Source organism: Coregonus clupeaformis, chromosome 12 (assembly GCF_020615455.1).
Source record: "Coregonus clupeaformis isolate EN_2021a chromosome 12, ASM2061545v1, whole genome shotgun sequence".
Lineage (NCBI taxonomy): Eukaryota > Metazoa > Chordata > Actinopteri > Salmoniformes > Salmonidae > Coregonus > Coregonus clupeaformis.
The window spans coordinates 28245381-28266120 of NC_059203.1; the positions used below are offsets into that span (position 1 = coordinate 28245381).

Here is a 20740-nt window from a genome sequence, read left to right on the forward strand (position 1 = left end):
ACAAAACAAATATTAGCCAGCAAGGCTCTTGATCCAGGAGGGGATTATCTGCTGTTACCAAGCGAATGCTTGATTTTGGAAGAAGCTAACCACAGCTAGATAGCTAACTAGCTACTAAATCAAGCCAAATGCACAACTGCAGAGCATTTAGCACCTTTTAGATAGTTAACTTAATAGTTATAAGATATCTAGCTGGTAAACATTTAGTTGTTCATTCCATACTGTAATTAGATTACCTGGCACTGCACAACCATGAGTCACTCACAAGGCTCAGGACTCTTGTCCTTGTGTGCTTGTAAACAAACACCATGTGACTGGGGACTACCGTAAGCTTCAAATAATGTTACAGTTGAAATGAAAAAATGTTGTTTCAATTGTATTGATGGTATTGAAAAACCATCCCATGGCTTTTTCCAAATACCCAATATACTGTATATGCGGTATACCGCCCAAGCCGAGATGATAGTGTGTGTGTGTACATGTTTTCCTACCTTATCAGGACCAGAATATCCTAACAAGTCACCAGAATGTTCTGACATGGTAGGTTTTTTTCAAGCCCTGAATTTGTTAAAATGCTATTTTAGGCTTAAGGGCTAGGTTTAGGGTTAGGAGTTAGGGGTTAGGCTTAGGGTTAGGGAAAATAGGATTTTGAATGGGAATATATTTTTACTCCCCAAAATGTGTGTGTGTGTGTGTGTGTGTGCGTGCATGTTTAACTGACCTGTGAGTGGGAGAGTAAGACGGGTCTGGAGAAGATGATCCACTCAACCACCTTGCTGCAGGGCGGGCTGGTGAGAGAGCCTGTGTAGCGGTAGTAACTCCCCAACAATGATGGTAGCAGATCCCTCAGGATAAATGGACTCAGGAATGTCTCCTTCTCTGAAAGGGGGAGAGACAGAACAGATACACACATAAACACAGAGAAAAACTAACTAACACAGCATCCTTCTCTTTGAGAGGAGAGAGGAAAGAGAGCACAGGAACACACACATCAACTCAGAGAAACACAAAGAAACACATTAACACAGAGAAACACAAACTAACATATCATCATTCTATTTAGGGGAGAGGAGAGAGAGCACAGGAATGCACACATCAACACAGAGAAACACACAAACACAGCCGCACCCACACTCAGAGACCCACACACACCCAGAAACCCACACACACCCAGAGACCCACACACACCCAGAGACCCACACACACTCAGAGACCCACACACATCCAGAGACCAACACACACTCAGAGACCCACACACACCTAGAGACCCACACACACTCAGAGACCCACACACACTCAGAGACCCACGCACACTCAGAGACACCACACACACTCAGAGACCCACGCACACTCAGAGACCCACACACTGTAAACAAAGTGTAGGTATAATTATTCCCACATAATTCAATAGAAAATATTGACATTATATTGTATCTTTACGCCTATTTCAATCCCCAAATGTTTAGAGTATGGTGCATTTATTTACTGTGCATAATCACCCATAGGACTAGTATTTTATTTTAAATCAGGTAGGAGGATCCGTGTTTATTTACAACTGCCAGTTATTGGGAACATCACTCTAAGAGCTTTACTGCTGGCATCCTGTTTTACAGGGACATTTCCTGCCTAAAAACCTCCTTCTGCTTTACTGCTGGCATCCTGTTTTACAGGGACATTTCCTGCCTAAAAACCTCCTTCTGCTTTACTGCTGGCATCCTGTTTTACAGGGACATTTCCTGCCTAAAAACCTCCTTCTGGCATTTGTTTGGCAACATCAGGACTTAGCAGAAAGGAGAGGAAGAGGAAGAGGAGGAGAGGACGATCAGATAAGGTCTCCTGCTCTGACAACTAATCCATCGATGGGCAGCTGTAGCCCGCTGTAACCACAGGGAGATACATACTCCTGTGTTTAGAGGCTGCTGTCACAATCTGGGGTAGTAAAGTGGTAGCTGGAGACAATCTGTGGTGGCAGCAGGACTCTGAGCTTGGGGTTAAGATATAAACCATGCCATGTAGGTACGAGGGAGATCCTACTAACAGTCATGTAGGTTACTATGGAAAGATAAAGAGGACGCCACACTGTGGACTATGGAGTGTGGATGGGACATGGGACGAGACAGTGGACGTGACTGTACAGCAGACGTGTCCCAATGGAAGCCCCTTTCCGTTCGTGACATCGTGGGATGTTTCAGTAGTCACAGCATCTCTACTACCTGACCTCAGACAGCACAGCCCCTTTCTGTTCCCGACATCGTGGGCTGTTTCAGCAGTAGCACAGCCCAGTGCCGTATGGTGGTGCTGCCTCAGACCTGCTAATGGATGGATGGCTGAGGCTAACGAGCTGGCGGAAAGCCCACCACCGCCACCTCCAACTAGCTAGAAGAGGATATTAGGGTGCATCCCAAATTGCACCCTATTACCTATGTAGTGCACTACTTTTGACCAGAGCCCTATGGGAATAGGGTAACATTTGGGACTCACCCTAAGTACCCAGCCAGAGGACCAGGAGCCTCCCTTGGACCATCAGAACAACAACCCAACCCTTCCCCCAACAGCGTGGGACTCTGGATTAAACATGCAACACAAGTCTGAATGATCAACACAGAGGGCAGTTTCCCGGAGTTAAGGAATAGGCCTATTCCTTGTCTAAAAAACACTTTCATTGGAGATTCTCCATTGAGCATGCTTTTTAGTCCACTAAATCTAGCAATACCACCTGCCTGCTAGCCCCATTCTAGCCCCGTTCCAGCCATGGCAGATCATCCAGTATAGATAGTCAGTGTAATGAATTGGAGAAAGACCCAGAGAAGCACGGAGGAGCTCCAGTTGTGTGAGATGAATCAGCATGAGTAAAGAGACCATATGCTCTCAGTTTATTCCCTTCTTCCATTAATACGTTTTCTCTCGGTCTGTCTCTGAGTGGACACACATAAAGAGATCTACGTCAGAAGCACATTGTTAACCCAGCCGTATGTGTTGGTACACACAAAGCGTGCACGCACACATATAGACACAGCGGCATGGCTCCGTATACAATACAATACAACTTTATTAATCCCAGAGGGGCAATTTGTTCAGGCCGGTGTGTGTGTGTGTGTGTATGTATGTATAGGCAGACGGAGCAGGGGATTAGGGAAACATGCTAAAGCATATCCGGATACGGGCTGGTAGAGACACGGCATAACTCATGTTTGTAGTGACACCAGCTAACTCCGCTTTCAGACAACACACATCACAGCTAGGCACGTCTGTCTGTGTCCCCCTAGCATTAAACATTAATGGTGCAAGCGAGCATGCATCTGATGCTGCTGCTGTGTGTGTAAATTCTCTGTGTGTGTGTGTGTTAGTGTGTGTGAGCGAACGAGACTAATTGAGGTTTAGATGCAATTAACTTTTCCGTCTCTTCTTCGCAGCGCTACACAGAGAGAGAAGCAGGGAGTGGTGGTAACTCGCTGTACTGCCTTCCTCTTGATGTAAGACTGGGCTCACAGTTTGTGGTCAGACTTTAATGTGGGATTAATAATGAACACCAAGGTTAAGTATCTTCAAAAGCCTGAACAAACGGATGGAAGACCAGATGAGAGGTGCAGAATCTCTATTCACAGACAGTCTGGGAGATGTGTGATGTCTGAAGATAGACAGTCTGGGAGATGTGTGATGTTTGAAGCAATCACCTCACATTAACCTCACAAACAACATAAACAACAACAACTATGTCCTTGGGAAATCATTTCTCTGTCTCTTTTTTAGTTGTATTTTTTTGAGGACATTCATTGAGTGCTCTTGTGTGTGACTGAAAGCCCTCTATAGCCAGCAGCATACCACCCTGCATCCCTCTGCTGGCTTGCCTCTGAAGCTAAGCAGGGTTGGTCCTGGTCGGTCGCTGGATGGGAGACCAGATGCTGCTGGAAGTGGTGTTGGAGGGCTAAGCAGATCCCAAAGCAGTGAAGGGGTCAATGCCCTGCGTAGGGTGCCGTCTTTCGGATGGGACGTTAAACGGATGTCCTGACCCTCTGTGGTCATTAAAATTCCCATGGCACTTATCATAAGAGTAGGGGTGTGAACCCCAATGACATGGCCACTTAATTCCATCATGGCCACCTAATCATCCTCCTAATTGGTATAAATCACTCCTCACCTGATGTGTGGTGAGCGTTCTGGCACATAAAATGGTCGATGAGGTGAGTTTCACCATTACTATGTAAAGAGCTTTGAGTACCTCAGTTGGTAGATTATTATTATGAATTATAGCGAAAGTGATAAAGCCAAGGTCCTTTTTAGAAGAACACAGAGAGAGAGTGACAGTAGTAGTGTGAGTGCCAGGTGTACTCACCGTGGTGTACAACCCGTTTCAGTCCCTGGATGATGGGCTCTACGGCTGGATTGTCTCTCCACCCCACCTGAAGACAACAAACAAGAGGCTCTTTTACAGGACAGCCCAGAACAGCAGTTACAGTACCCACACTCAGTTCAGTACACGTATCACATTTATTACCAACATTCCCAATGTCCTATTTACACTACGGGGGAATAAAACCGTGTTGGGACATGGGGACCACTCCTCCTCCTCCTCTTCCTTCCCATTCCTAATTCAGGTCAGTCCAATGAGAGTAATAGTCTGTAACTAAGTGCTGAATGTGGATAATAACATGAACCCCTTAGTGACCATTCACACACCCTCAGGGAGCCCAAATGCAGCTCGATTAGATATGGTAAACTGGTGTGTCTGTGTGTATGTGTGTTTCCTGCTCTTTCAGCTGGATACATGTGTGCGCGCGCTGATGCTAATTGCTGTAAGCGACAGGGCTGTCAGAAACACAGTGGTAGCATTTAGGTCTTCACACACACAAGGTCCGTCACTGTCTATCCACAGACCTAGAAACACCTGTGTCCCCATTCCAACTTGCCTGCCTCTCTCTCAGAGAGGAACGGTCCCGGCCACTTTGTCTGTGTGGCCCTGAGTGTTACGATAGAGTGCTTCTAAGTAATAGACCACATCAATATAATAGAAATAGAACCAGTGTTTCCGCTGCAGTCACTTTACTGTGGCTAAATCCTAGCCGCCACGCCCAAAAATATGGAACATGAAAAAAAAAAGATGAAGATGCTAGAACAGTCCATATTTACTTTTCCTCTGGAACCAAAACGAGTTATGAATAGAAGAATCAGACAACCACATAGTAGAATAGTTTATCTACACTTTACAGTGCCGTCGGAAAGTATTCAGACCCCTTGACTTTTTCCATATTTTGTTACGTTACAGCCTTATTCTAAAATGGATTAAATAAAATACAACTCCTCAGCTGTAGAACAATACCCCATAATGACAAAGCGAAAACAGGTTTTTGGATTTTTTTTTGCAAATGTATTTAAAATAAAAAACAGAAATAGATTATTTACATAAGTATTCAGACCCTTTGCTATGAGACTCGAAATTGAGCTCAGATGCATCCTGTTTCCATTGATCATCCTTGTGATGTTTCTACAATTTGATTGGAGTCCACCTGTGGTAAATTCAATTGATTGGATATGATTTGGAAGGGTACACACCTGTCTATATCAGGTCCCACAGTTGACAGTGCATGTCAGAGCAAAAACCAAGCCATGAGGTCGAAGGAATTGTCCGTCGAGCACCGAGACAGGATTTTGTCGAGGCACAGATCTGGGGAAGGGTACAAAAAAAATTCTGCAGCATTGATGGCCCCCAAGAACAGAGTGGCCTCCATCATTCTTAAATGGAAGAACTTTGGAACCACCAAGACTCTTCCTAGAGCTGGCCGCCTGGCCAAACTGAGCAATAGGGGGGGAAGTGCCTTGGTCAGGGAGATGACCAAGAACCCGATGGTCACTCTGACAGAGCTCCAGAGTTCCTCTGTGGAGATGGGACAACCTTCTAGAAGAACAACCATCTCTGCAGCACTAGTGGCCAGACGGAAGCCACTCCTCAGCAAAAGGCACATGACAGCCCGCTTGGAGTTTGCCAAAAGGCACCTAAAGGAGTCTCAGACCATGAGACTCCTTGCCAAGCATCACATCTGGAGGAAACCTGGCACCATCCCTACGATGAAGCATGGTGGTGGCAGCATCATGCTGTGGGGATGTTTTTCAGCGGCAGGGACTGGGAGACGAGTCATGGTCGAGGGAAAGATGAACGGAGCAAAGTACAGAGCGATCCTTGATGAAAACCTGCTCAGGAGCGCTCAGGACCTCAGACTGGGGCGAAGGTTAACCTTCCAACAGGACAACGAGACTAAGCACACAGCCAAGACAACACAGGAGTGGCTTCGGGACAAGTCTCTGAATGTCCTTGAGAGGCCCAGCCAGAGCCCGGACTTGAACCCAATCTCTGGAAAGACCTGAAAATATCTGTGCAGCGACGCTCCCCATCCAACCTGACAGAGCTTGAGAGGATCTGCAGAGAAGAATGGGAGAAACTCCCCAAATACAGGTGTGCCAAGCTTGTAGTGTCATACCCAAGAAGACTCGAGGCTGTAATCACTGCCAAAGGTGGTTCAACAAAGTACTGAGTAAAGGGTCTGAATACTTATGTAAATGTGATTTTTCAGTTTTTGCTTTGTCATTATGGGGTAATGTGTGTTGATTGATGAGGGAAAAAAACAATTGAATCAATTTTTGAATAAGGCTGTAACGTAACAAAATGTGGAATACTTTCCGAATGCACTGTATGTATAATAGGGATATGGGAAGTTGGAAGGAAAGAGAGGACAAGGAAGAAAGATGTGCCTCAGGAGAGCAAGCAGCTTTCGATCAGTGTATCCACTACTGTTGTTCATATTTCCCAATGAGTCCTGTATTCCTACCCTCTACCCTCCTGTTTCATTGTGTTTGGGAACAACTGAGACCAACAGAACTCCTCAAACAACAACACAGCCCAGTCTTACCTCAAAGAACACAGCCATCGCAGCAATCATGCGTTTCTCCTTGATAGCCGCACTGAGACTGTCAAAGTCATCGGAGTTGTACAGGTAGATCTGCATCTGTGAGGAGAGCGAGAGCGAGAGAGAGAGAGAGATGCATGCAGAGCAGAATTAGGCCGATACCCGCTAATTATCAAAATCCAGAAAAGAGCCGTTAAATTCTACAACCACCTAAAAGGAAGTGATTCCCAAACCTTCCATAACAAAGCCACCACCTACAGAGAGATGAACCTGGAGAAGAAAGCAAGCTGGTCCTGGGGCTCTGTTCACAAACACAAACAGACCTCACAGTGCCCAGGACAGCAACACAATTAGACCCAACCAAATCATGAGAAAACAAAAAGATAATTACTTGAAACATTGGAAGAATTCACAACAAAAAAACTGAGCAAATTAGAATGCTATTTGGCTTAAACAGAGAGTACACAGTGGCAGAATACCTGACCACTGTGACTGACCCAAAATTAAGGGAATCTTTGACTATGTACGGACTCAGTGAGCATAGCTTTGCTATTGAGAAAGGCCGCCGTAGGCAGACCTGGCTCTCAAGAGAAGACAGGCTATGTACACCCTGCCCACAAAATGAGGTGGAAACTGAGCTGCACTTCCTAACTTCCTGCCAAATGTATGACCATATTAGAGAATTTGAAAACAAATCCAATTTGGATAAACTCCCATATCTATTGGGTGAAATACCACAGTGTGCCATCACAGCAGCAATATTTGTGACCTGTTGCCACAAGAAAAGGGCAACCACTGAAGAACAAACACCATTGTAAATGCAACCTATATTTAGGTTTATTTATTTTCCCTTTTGTACTTTTTGCACATCATAATAACACTGTATACAGACATAATATGACATTTGAAATGTCTTTATTCTTTTGGAACTTTTGTGAGTGTAATGTTTACTGTTAATTTGTTATTGTTTATTTATTATCTATTTCACCTGCTTTGGCAATGTAAACATATGTTTCCCATGCCAATAAAGCCCTTAAATTGAATTGAACTGAATTGAGAGAGAGAGAGAGAGAGAGAGAGAGAGAGAGAGAGAGAGAGAGAGAGAGAGAGAGAGAGCGAGAGAGAGAGAGAGAGAGAGAGAGAGAGAGAGAGAGAGAGAGAGAGAGAGAGAGCGAGCGAGAGAGAACAGAGAACAGACAGAACATTAGAGGTGACTCTTTACTTATTTATTTATTTATTTAACCTTTATTTAATTCTTAAGTTAAGTGGTTCTAGCGTGTCAGAAAAAATACATTATTTGGACAGAATGCAGCGAACACTGGCAGGTACACAAATCATATTTCCTTTCAGTAGGTTGCTATGCAAATAAACAGTACAACTTTCAATGGTTATAAAATAATTTGTTGAAAAATACTAGTTTCTCTTTCCCCCCTCTTCTCTATCATTCTCTCTCTCTCAAACCCACTGCAATCACACATCCCAGCCCTGTACTTTAATACTGTATGCCGCTGTAATTACAGTAGCATTATCTCCCATCCCAGCCCTGTACTGTAATACTGTATGCCGCTGTAATTACAGTAGCATTATCTCCCATCCCAGCCCTGTACTGTAATACTGTATGCCGCTGTAATTACAGTAGCATAATCTCCCATCCCAGCCCTGTACTGTAATAATGTATGCCGCTGTAATTACAGTAGCATAATCTCCCATCCCAGCCCTGTACTGTAATACTGTATGCCGCTGTAATTACAGTAGCATAATCTCCCATCCCAGCCCTGTACTGTAATACTGTATGCCGCTGTACTTACAGTAGCATAATCTCCCATCCCAGCCCTGTACTGTAATAATGTATGCCGCTGTAATTACAGTAGCATAATCTCCCATCCCAGCCCTGTACTGTAATACTGTATGCCGCTGTAATTACAGTAGCATAATCTCCCATCCCAGCCCTGTACTGTAATACTGTATGCCGCTGTACTTACAGTAGCATAATCTCCCATCCCAGCCCTGTACTGTAATACTGTATGCCGCTGTACTTACAGTAGCATAATCTCCCATCCCAGTGCTGTACTGTATCCCGATGTTCTGACAGTAGCAGCAGGGTTCTACTCGGGCTGGGACGATCCCAGTATGGCAATATTTCTTCCATGGCAAAAAATAATAATCTGTCAAATGTTATTTGTCACATGCTTCGTAAACAACAGGTGTAGACTAACAGTGAAATGCGTACTTACAGGCCCTTCCCAACAATGCAGAGTGAAAGAAAATAGAGAAATAATAGAAAAGTAAAACACGTAATAACAAAAGTAATAATAAATATACAATGAATAACGATAACTTGGCTATATACATGGGGTACCAGTACAGAGTCGATGTGTAGGGGTATGAGGTAATTGAGGTACATATACCTAGGAATAAAGTGAGAGACAATAAACAGTACCAGCAGCTTATGTGATGAGTCAAAAAAGTTAGTGCAAAAAGGGTCAATGCAGATAGTCCAGGTAGCTATTTGGTTAACTATTTAACTAACTATTTAGCAGTCTTATGGCTTGGTGGTAGAAGATGTTCAGGGTCCTGTTGGTTCCAGACTTGGTGCATCGGTACCGCTTGCCATGCGGTAACAAAGAGAACAGTCTATAACTTGGGTGGCTGGAGTCTTTGACAATTTTTATGACCTTCCTCTGACACCGCCTGGTATAAAGGTCCTGGATTGCAGGGTGCTCGGCCCCAGTGATGTACTGGGCCATACGCACTTCCCTCTGTAGCGCTTTGTGTTTCGATGCCAAGCAGTTGCTATACCAAGCGGTGATGCAGCCAGTCAAGATGCTCTCAATGGTGCAGCTGTAGAACATTTTGAGGATCTGAGGGCCCATGCCAAATCTTTTCAACCTCCTGAGGGGGAAGAGGCTTTGTCGTGCCCTCTTCATGACTGTGCTGGTGTGTATGGACAATGATAGATCCTTAGCGATGTGGACACTGAGGAACTTGAAACGCTTGACCCGCTCCACTACAGCACTGTCGATGTGAATGGGGGAGTGCTCGGCCCTCCTGTAGTCCACGATCAGCTCCTTTGTCTTGCTGATGTTGAGGGAGAGGTTGCTGCCAGGTCTCTGACCTCCTCCCTATAGGCTGTCTCATCGTCATCGGTGATCAGACCGAGTCGTGCACGGCCACGTAGTCGTGGGTGAACAGGGAGCACAGGAGGGGACTAAGCATGCACCTCTGGGGCGTCCCCGTGTTGATGGTCAGCGTGGCGGATGTGTTGTTGCCTACCCTCACCACCTGAGGGTGGCCTGTCAGGAAGTCCAGGTTCCAGTTGCTAAGGGAGGTGTTCAGTCCCAGGGTCCTTAGCTTAATGATGAGCTTGGAGGGCACTAAGGTGTTGAACAATGAGCTGTAGTCAATAAACAACATTCACTCATACAGTGCCGTGAAAAAGTATTTGCCCCCTTTCTGATTTTCTCTATTTTTGCATATTTTTTTATACTGAATGTTATCAGATCTTCAACCAAAACCTAATATTAGATAAAGGGAACCCGACTTTACAAATAACAAACAAAATTGATACTTATTTTATTTATTTAATTAACAAAGTTACGCAACACCCATTTCTCATGTGTGAAAAAGTAATTGCTCCCTTACACTCAATAACAGGTTGTGCCTCCTTTAGCTGCAATGACTGCAACCAAATGCTTCCTGTAGTTGTTGATCAGTCTCTCACACGCTGTGGAGGAATTGTGGCCCATTCTTGCATGCAGAACTGCTTTAACTCAGCGACATTTGTGGGTTTTCAAGCATGAACTGCTCGTTTCAAGTCCTCAATTGGGATTTGGTCTGGACTTTGACTAGGCCATTCCAAAACTTCTAATTTGTTGCTTTTCATGTTGACTTGATTGTGTGTTTTGGATCTTTGTCTTGCTGCATGACCCAGCTGCGCTTCAGCTTCAGCTCATAGACGGATGTCCTGACATTCTCCTGTAGAATTCTCTGATACAGAGCAGAATTCATGGTTCCTTTTATTAAGGCAAGTCGTCCAGGTTCTGCAAACCATCACACTACCATCACAATGCTTGACCGTTGGTATGAGGTTCTTACTGTGGAATGCAGTGTTTGGTTTTCGCCAAGTATAATGGGACCTATGTCGTCCAAAAAGTTTACTCAAGTTTGCCAAAAAGCACCTGAAAGCACCTGGATGATCATCAAGACTCTTGGAAGAATGTTCTATGGACAGATTATTCAAAAGCAATCTGCTTTAATCAGGAAGATAGAGTTATGGTCAGATTTGCCAAATGGAGGGCTAAGGAGAGCTTTGTACGCATTTCTGTGTGTGGAGTAAAGGTGAACTAGAGTTTTTTCGCCTCTAGTTGCACAGGTGTCATGCTGGTAGAAAATTAGGGGAGACGGATTTCAGTTTCCCTTCATTAAAATTACCGGCCACTAGGAGCGCAGCCTCTGGATGAGAATTTTATTGTTTGCTTATGTCCCTATACAGCTCGTTGAGTGTGGTCTTAGTGCCAGCATTGGTTTGTGGTGGTAAATACTGTAGACAGCTAAAAAAATATATAGATAAAAACTATCTTGGTAAATAGTATGGTCTAGGGTAGGCCGGTATCCAGATTTTCGTATCTTCATACCGTCTTTTTCTCATCCTGGGATATACGGTACTACGCAAAAACAAACATTGGCCGTCTATTACCAGAATGCGAACACATTTTGCACAAGTAATAACACATTTCCATGGAGGCTGCTAGCTAAATATGCTAACAAGCGCAAAATAAAATAAACAATTTGCAAAGACAGGCAATCCAGCTCATAAAGTTATACATATATATGTAGGAGTTACTGAATGTCATTTTTGGTGATTTTGGACATTTACAAGCAAATGTGAACGAGAGACATTGTGCAAATGAACAAAGTTTTGACGCTGCAGTACTGGCTCTCCCAGCAGCATGTCTGGAAATCAAGATAGCAGTGGCAGCTGTACAAATAACGCATCCAAAGTGCTTTTCCTTCTCAAACACGGCAGAAAGCTAACACATTATGATGCCCTGTCACCTTATTAATTCAGCCATTTACTTAGATAGCAAGTTAAACTAGGGGTCATGTTAACACATAATTCTGCATAAGAACGCATAGGAAATATCTTGCTGCGTTTTGTAAACACAGATCTAAAATGCTTCTTATTGTAATTTCTGCTTGGCATCACACTAATTTTGTGCTTCATTTGCACTTCTAAACTCGGAAGAGAATTCACCAACGGACAGACTCTGACTGATGTGGAGCTACTTTTCCCTGGTACTTTTCTCGGTGTAGCCATCCTATTTTTCTTTGGTAAAATGCAAGATTAACTTTAAGCAAAACATTAGGAAATGTAGCTGGCTACATTCTTTCTATGATAGGCCTAAACATTAGAAATATGATGGCCATGCACTGTTTTTACTTTTTCATTGTAAGCTCATTTACTTGTGTGGCTGCCAGCCAAATAGCGTTGCACTTCTGTTGTCATCTGATGAAAATGAAGCTAATTTATGCCAAATGTGGTGCACTACTGTGAAGGAAAACTATAGTTGCACTCCCTGATCAGTCTATTGAAGCAAAGAAACACTGTTGACTTTCAATATAAAACGCGACCCCTGTCAATACACAGCGGGACACCGCTTTCTTCTGTTGTGCTATTTACAAACAAACACGTGACTAGCTCAACTGTGCTGGGGAACTAAGTAAGCTTCATAATGTAAAATAATGTGACAGGTGAAATAAGAACGCAATCTGCTTTATCTCCTAACACATTGCACAAGTTGACTGCTGGTATTTATTTAAGACATAGCTGCAAATATTAAAATGTATTGACAAACTTCAAAGAAATAGTTTCAACGGTATTGAAAAACCATCCCGTGGCTATTTCCAAATAACCCGGTATACCGTATATGCGGTATTCTGCTCAAGCCTAGTATGGTCTACAGCTTATCATGAGGTATTCTAACTCAGGTGAGCAGAACCTCGAGACTCCCTTAATATTAGAGATTGTGCACCAGCTGTTAACAAAGAGACACACACCTCCCCCCTTGAGCTTACCTCCCCTAATACGCTGCCGTTCTGTCCTGCCGATGCATAGAAAAAACAGCTAGATGTATATTATCTATGTCCTTGTTCAACCAATGACTCAGAGAAACAGCATATTACTGTTCTTCAGGTCCTGATGATAGGATAGTCTTAATCAGAGCTTGTCCAGTTTGTTCAGTGATTATACGTTCGGGTAGAGGCGGTTTATGTACTTGCCGACATAGTTTCGCTGCCTTTTTCTTTTCCGAGTCTCTGGGATTAGGGCCTGGTGCAGGGAGCAGTATGTCCTGCGCCTCTGACTCATTGAAGTAGAAATCATCATCAAAATCGAGGTAAGTGATCGCTGTTCTGATGTCCAGGAGCTCTTTTCGGTTATAGGAAACGATGGTGGAAACATTATGTACAAAAAAAGTTAAGATCAGCGCAAACAAAATAGTAGAATTGGTCAGGAGCCCGTAAAACAGCTGCTATCCATTGCAGCGCCATTCTCCACCCATTGTTCCACATGAAGCAGACCAAACTCTTTGGTCCTAAAAACCTGCTGTATGTAAAATATTGTGTGCTATAGCTTGGAAAATATTAGGGCTGTTGTATCTTTTTCCACCATTTTTAATTAAAATTATTAAAATTCACCTGGCCTGTGTCCCATAATGTGCTTGCATTCCATACAGAACCAGGCTAATAATGACTAGCGATCTTTTAAATTAGCATGCCGTTGTGTTCTTACATTATTTTGGATAGATTTGCTGTAACAGCAAAGAAAAGAGACTGTTAAAATAAAGTGCAACATGTGCTATATGTTCTTTCCATCTACCCAAAGGCTATCACTAGCATCGCTAACGGCTAAACAAAGTGGTAGACATATAGGCCCTACGAACACCGTACACAGCAGGGCTCGGCGTACAGGTAAATTTGCCAGTACCATGCAACTGAAAGCTACTGGCCCAAATGAAAAATATACTGGCCGGGTCTAGATCTGACTGCAAAGCGAATGATGTGTACATCATTTTAATAGCAGGTGATTTAAACTTTCATTTGCGGGCTGAGCAAGTCGCCTATACAGGGTTCATGCAGACATTGGCAAGTCAAATTCAAGGACTTTCAAGGACTTTTTCAAGCACTTAATTGTAATTTTCAAGGACCTATATGTTATATTTAATTGTTGTAATAGCCTAGAAGAAAAAAAAACTCCCCCCAAAATGTACTTTTTATATTCTAAAATATGTCTGAATAATGTGGGCATTGCCTAACTAAATAGACAGCATGCTCCCGACACAAACACACTAATGAAGTCTGTCCATGTGGTAGCTACTCAGTCTCACCATTTGAGATGTTGAAGAGTTATTGATGTGTTATTGTATTATGTTTTAAAATGAGAAAGCGACCAAAAACAGGGTTCCCTTTGTAATGGAATGCTTTGTATGGAAACCCAAGTTGAAGCCAACATTCGATGTTGTCTTGCTCATAATAACCTCACATGGTTTTACCGCAACTAACACAACAGACTAGCGCAACACCCTTCAATTGAAACGGCGGGAAACAAAACTGATCAGAAATGAAATCACAGAATCATTATATTGGAGGAGTAGAGCTTTGGCTACCATAACTTCAATGACTTTTCAAGGACCGTATAGCCTAGAGGAAATGTCTGATTGTCAAGGTAGGCTATTCCATGATGACTGAATTGCGCATCGCAAATATTCAACAGACTTAACTTTTTAAATACTTGCTTTGCATACCCATTCTTGCCTCAGCATTTACTGGTAGATATCATAACTTGTCTCCTACCCCTACCGCTGTCGGTCTTCGGTAAGGTGCTACACGCAACAACCAGATGTTTGAGCGCTGTGTGCTCTCTCTGCCCAACAGATTATCTATAGGCTATACACTGAGTGTACAAAACATTATGAACACCTGCTCTTTCCATGACATAGACTGACCAGGTGAATCCAGGTGAAAGCTATGATCTCTTATTGATGTCACTTGAATAATCAACATGTTTTTTTTTAAATCAATTATATAGCCTAGATTGAAAATAGCATTATTACAATATTTTTTCCATTGACTGGCCTGGAGGGTTTCCAAAACCTTCCCTGCATGTCGAGCCCTGACACTTTTTGAGAGGAGCATTCCCGTGCAATTGAGCCCTGACACACACAGACAAGGGCATTCCCATGCAGTTGTTTTCTGTTTTTGGTTAATTGCACATTACTGTTTGAATAAATCATGATGATAAAAAAATTGCTAATTGTGAACCAAAAACGAATGTGACCAGGTACATTTTTCTCACTGGCACCCTTGCGACCAATTAAAATTGTGTGTCGCACTGCCAAGTCAATCGGTCATAATTTTGTCTCTTTTTGTCGCAGTATCGAACCCTGCAGTAGCATAGTGAGCAGGGATCCACAGTAGGATTATACTCTTCACTAAGATCTAACTCCGTGCCATGCTTTAATGCTTTCAATGCACAGCTCCCAAATGCATTTATTCTGAGACACGATACTGTCTAAAAATGTAGGCCTATGCGCGTGTGTACTTGATGTGTGTGTGTGTGTGTGTGTTTGGTGTGTGTGTGTGAGAGTGAATGGGTGAAATACAACCACAATGCTGGGAGATAACAGCACCATCAAAGAGGTGCTAGCCATCAACAAAATCAGAATCAAAATGCAACCAAAGTTTTGAACACAAACTCTTCACACAAACTGAATATGAAAGCTACTCATCAAACGGTTGTAGCCGCCACATCCCCATCTCACCCTGTGTGTTTGTATCAGAACTTGTCTGTTGCTCTACTGTTGCTTCCCTCTATCCCTCCCTCCCTCTCACTCTCTCTGTCTATCCTCTCTCTTTAATCAGATGAGTAGGCACTGAGCCGTGCTGCTGTTCTCCAGCCAGGAATAATTGGATGAATCAGCCATCAGACAGCCTTGAACTGTTCAGGGACAGTAGATAATGCACAAGAGTGGTCCTCTGTCTGGTGCATTAATACACACACAAGGTGTTGTGTCTTATACAGAAGCTATGGCACATCATCAGAAGATGTTTGTTTGTCAAAGACGCAAACGGCAGTTTGTTGTGTTACAAAGTGAGATTAGAATAGATTTAATTGTCATTTTTGGTCAACGATCTACATAAAATACTTTGTAATGTCAAAGTGGAAGACAAATTCTAACATTTATAAAACATTTATGAAAAATACAACACTAATATATCTTGATTAGATAAGTATACACCCGTTAGAAACACCTTTGGCAGCGATTACAGCTGTGAGTCTTTTTGGATAAGTCTCTAAGAGCTTTGCACACCTGGATTGTACAATATTTGCCCCTTATTCTTTAAAACATTCTTCAAGCTCTGTCAAGTTGGTTGTTGATCATTGCTAGAAAGCCATTTTCAAGCTGATTTAAGTCAAAACTGTTGGCGCACAATTGGCCCAGTGTCGTCCAGGGTAGGGGAGGGAATGGCCGGCAGGGATGTAGCTCAGTTGGTAGAGGGTTGTGGGTTCGATTCCCACGGGGGGCCAGTATGAAAATAATAATAATAATGTATGCACTCACTAACTGTAAGTCGCTCTGGATAAGAGCGTCTGCTAAATGACTAAAATGTAAAAAAATGTAAATGATGCAGCCACCACCATGCTTAAAAATATTTAGAGTGGTACACAGTGATGTGTTGTTTGCCCCAAACATAACACTTTGTATTCAGGACAAAAAGTTCATTCTTTGCAATATTACTGAAGGGTCTTGTTGCAAACAGGATGCATGTTTTGGAGTATGTATATTCTTTACATCCTTCCTTCTTTTCACTCTGTCATTTAGGTTAGTATTGTGTAGTAACTTCATTAATGTAGTCCCCTGTAGCTCAGTTGGTAGAGCATGGCGCTTGCAACACCAGGGTTGTGGGTTCGTTTCCCACGGGGGGCCAGTATGAAAATGTATGCACTCACTAACTAAGGCGCTCTGTATAAGACTGTCTGCTAAATGACTAAAAATAAAAAATAGAAAAATGTTGATCCATCCTCAGTTTTCTCATATCACAACCATTGAACTCTGTAACTGTTTTAAAATCACCATTGGCCTCATGGTGAAATCCTTGAGAAGTGTCCTTCCTCTCCGGCAACTGAGTTAGGAAGGACGCCTGTATCTTTGTATTGAGTGGGTGTAATGATACACCATTCAAAGCCTAATCAATAACTTATTTTATATTTACACATCTACCAATTGGTGCCTTCACACTATACCTAGCTTAACAGCTAACACACACTATACAAGCTAAGCTCATTCATCAATATCCTAGTGAAGCACCTTCCAGACAACATGCAACAGAACACTCCAACAATACCCTTGACAACCAAGGTTGCTGCTGATGACAGATTGCATTGAGGAGAAAATAAATAAACAGTAAATCAATGCATAGAGTATAACAGGTACAAAGGCAAGTGGTCCAATCCAGCTAATTATACTTAATCACTTTCCTCAAGTTCCTTTAACTGCAGTCCTTAATGGCACCCATTTGTTGTCTGTCTGAGAGCTAGCAGGGCAATGGCTATCTATCGCACGCACGCACGCGCACACACACACACACACACACACACACACACACACACACACACAGTCTTGTATAACTAACCTTGTGGGGACACACAATTTAGTCCCATTCAAAATCCTATTTTCTCTAACCCCTAACCCTAACCTGTACCCTTACCATAACCTTAACCAGAAAACCTAACCTTAACCCTAACCCTAAAACTAACCCTAGCTCCTAACCCTAACTCTAACCCTAACACTAATTGTAACCTTAACCCTAAACCCCCTAGAAATAGCATTTTACCTTGTGGGGATTAACAGAATGTCTCCAGTTGCTCAAAGTTTGTTTACTATTTTTGTGGGGACTTCTGGTACCCACAAGTTTAGTTAAACACGTCCACACGTCCACACACACACACACACACACACACACACACACACACACACACACACACACACACACACACACACACACACACACACACACACACACACACACAGCTAGCAAGGCACTAGCCATCCATCACCATTCAAACGTTATTAGCTACATTAGCCAATTAGCTTAGCTCTGCTTTAGCCACCCCAGGCTTCATTCCCTCACCAAGCCTGGCACACACAAGACCAACTCTTGTCGAGGGCACACTTAGAGCACACCTGATACTCAATTATCAAATACTTACATAGCGATAAAAAGGGCAACTACCACAACCGATGTAGCTATAAAGAACACAGAGAACATAAAAGTCACACTGAATCAGTTAAAGTTCCAGTCAGGTATGAAAGCAGAGTGTCGATGTTACAGCTAAATGTCAGTGTCATACTTTCATGGTGATAAAATGGGGCAACTACCACAACTAATTATGCTAAAATGAACATAAAGCACATAAAAATCACACTGATTCAGGAGAAGTTGACGTCAGGACTTCAAAAATGTTCAACTTCATATTCATCGTCTCCAGCACTAGCCCAACATCAGTATATGTGAAAATGGTGTTGTGATGCCACGAGAGGCTACAGCTTCCAGCGGGATTGCCCAAGTAGTGAAAGGAGACCAGGTTCAACCAAAACAAGGATTTTATTAACCGTCTTCGGCAACTAACGAAATTATAACACAATTCTCTTCTTCCCAGAGCCCACCCTCCAGACCGTGTCTCTTCCTTCAAAACAACTCCAGCCCATCAGCCCCTGATTGGTTTCAGCTGCGTGGGAAGATTGGCCACAGAGGGTTGGAGTTCCCGACCATACCAGCAGATGGAGCCATAGCTGTCTGGGGTTTGCAGCCACCTCAGGGGGATGTAACGTCCCTCCAGGACCACAGCCTCTCGTGACATCACACATCCCCTCCTCGGGACCGACGCCTGTCGGGGTAAAGGCAGTGAAGAAGGCATCACGCCGGGAGAGGGCGTCCGCATTTCGTGGTGCTTGCCAGCCTGCTCTCTCTTCAACTCCTCCACCTCTAGGACCAGGGACTCAGCCTCCTGTTGTCTCTCCTTGAGTTTCTTACTGAACGCATCAGCCTTGGTTTTAGCAGAGTTTAGCTTCTGTTGAGCAGCTTTCAGTTCCTTCTCTCTCTGCCTCCGCATTCTTCATCTTGTTCTCCAACACCTTGTACTTCTCCTCTGCCTTCTTCTGACCTCCTTACTACTGCGCAGGGTCTCCTCACACTCTCGATGGTCCTGCGCAGCCTCTCCAGCTCCTCCTGTTGCTTAGGAAGGAGCTCTGTTGGAGTTTAGCCTGGAGGATATCTAACTCTTCTGTCTTCAGTCTAACTGTTGCTTTAACAAACGATACCTCTCAGCGGTCCCCTTCAGACCAGACAGTTCTTTGTCCAGATTCTGTAGCTCCGTCTCTGTGTCGGTCTGGGCACCTGCCATCCCTATCAGGAGCCCGGGCGGGAGTGAGTAACTCGGAGGATTGCACCGGAGCCTTCCCAGGATGAGTCTTGCCTCTCCGTTCCGAGGTACTCGGGTTATCCTCTCCTGAGACTCTCTCCAGAGTGGGTAAAAGGCTGGGCAGTCTCGTCCAATTAGGACAGGGACGGGGAGGGAATCAACCACCCCCGCCGGCCGTGTGTATGGTTCCCCGTGTGCTGGTCATTGTAAGTTCAGTAATGGGGTATTCTCTGGTGTCCCCATGGACACAGGAAACTGGGAGGACTTTCCCCGGGGTCAGACACGTTGGGCCCACCAAATCCACGCACCAGGGTGGCCCGGCTACCAGAATCCAGTAAGGCCTCCACATCATGGTGATTCACAGTTACCGGGCAGGTGGGGGGTCGATCTGGGCCGCCATCTACGACTCCCAAGAGCGAGGCAAAACGGTGTGTGTGTGCTGAGCTGGAGGACTCGCAGTGGGCATAGGTTCATCGGTTGGTTTCCCACACTGCCAGGAGATATGTCCCATCTCCCCACACGGTAACACTGTCGAAGTTTCCCCTCCTGGTGTACTCTTCTTGACCCGCCTGGTTTCTGGCTCCCTGGAGCGGGATAAGTCCTGACGTGGCTGGGTTCGAGACCTTGGGGTCCTTTGGACGGGTTCTTCCCATTTGTGGTGGGGCCGCACTCCTGGGGTCTTTTTCGGGAAGCATTCAGCATCTCCGCTGTGGCCTGGTACTTTTCCACAGCTTCCACGGTCAGATCAGCCGTGGTCAAGGCCTGTTGACTGATGAACCGTTTTGCCTCATAAGGCAGGGCGCGTAGGTAACGATCCACCACAACGGCCCCACCACCGCGTGCTGTATTCCTCTGCGGATCCAGCCATTTCCCTTGCGATTCGGACAAGTTCATGCATCTGCGCCCGAGGAGGTTGGTCTGGTTGGAAGGTCCAACTGTGAAAGCGCTGGGCCATACCAAACTTTGTGAGTCCATATCTGCGGAGGATCTCAGACTTCAGGGCATCATAGTCAGTAACCTGGTCAGGGCCCAGGTCCCGGACAGCATTCAGCGCTTCCCCGGTTAGAAAGGGGGGCTAACAGACCAACCCACTGTTGCTTGGGCCAGGCTTCCCTAGTGGCCGTGGCCTCAAATGCATGCAGGTATGCCTCAATGTCATCGGTAGCTCCCATCTTAGATATAAAGTCACTTTGCCTTTATTGGGCGGGTATTTTGGACCACCTCTGTCTCTGCAACTGCAATTCCTCTGCCTTCAGAAGGTTGGCTTTCTTTTGCTCCTCCAAGAGAGCCACGCTGCTTGCATCTGGGCTTGCTGGCCAGCAACAAGGGCTTTCAATATGTCCTCCATTTCAGTCGGGGG

The 20740-nt window shown here is 44.3% G+C and overlaps 1 protein-coding gene across 1 annotated transcript in view; it reads right to left on the minus strand.

The window, feature by feature from the left end:
• Positions 1–20740, minus strand: part of LOC121578156 (receptor-type tyrosine-protein phosphatase gamma) — a 234366-nt gene that overhangs the window by 36505 nt on the left and 177121 nt on the right. The window contains exons 5-7 of the mRNA XM_041892308.1: positions 6903–6998; positions 4334–4400; positions 722–879 (exon numbers count right to left, since the gene is read on the minus strand). Of these exons, the coding sequence (XP_041748242.1) occupies positions 722–879; positions 4334–4400; positions 6903–6998 (321 nt within the window). The remainder of the gene's footprint in view (positions 1–721; positions 880–4333; positions 4401–6902; positions 6999–20740) is intronic.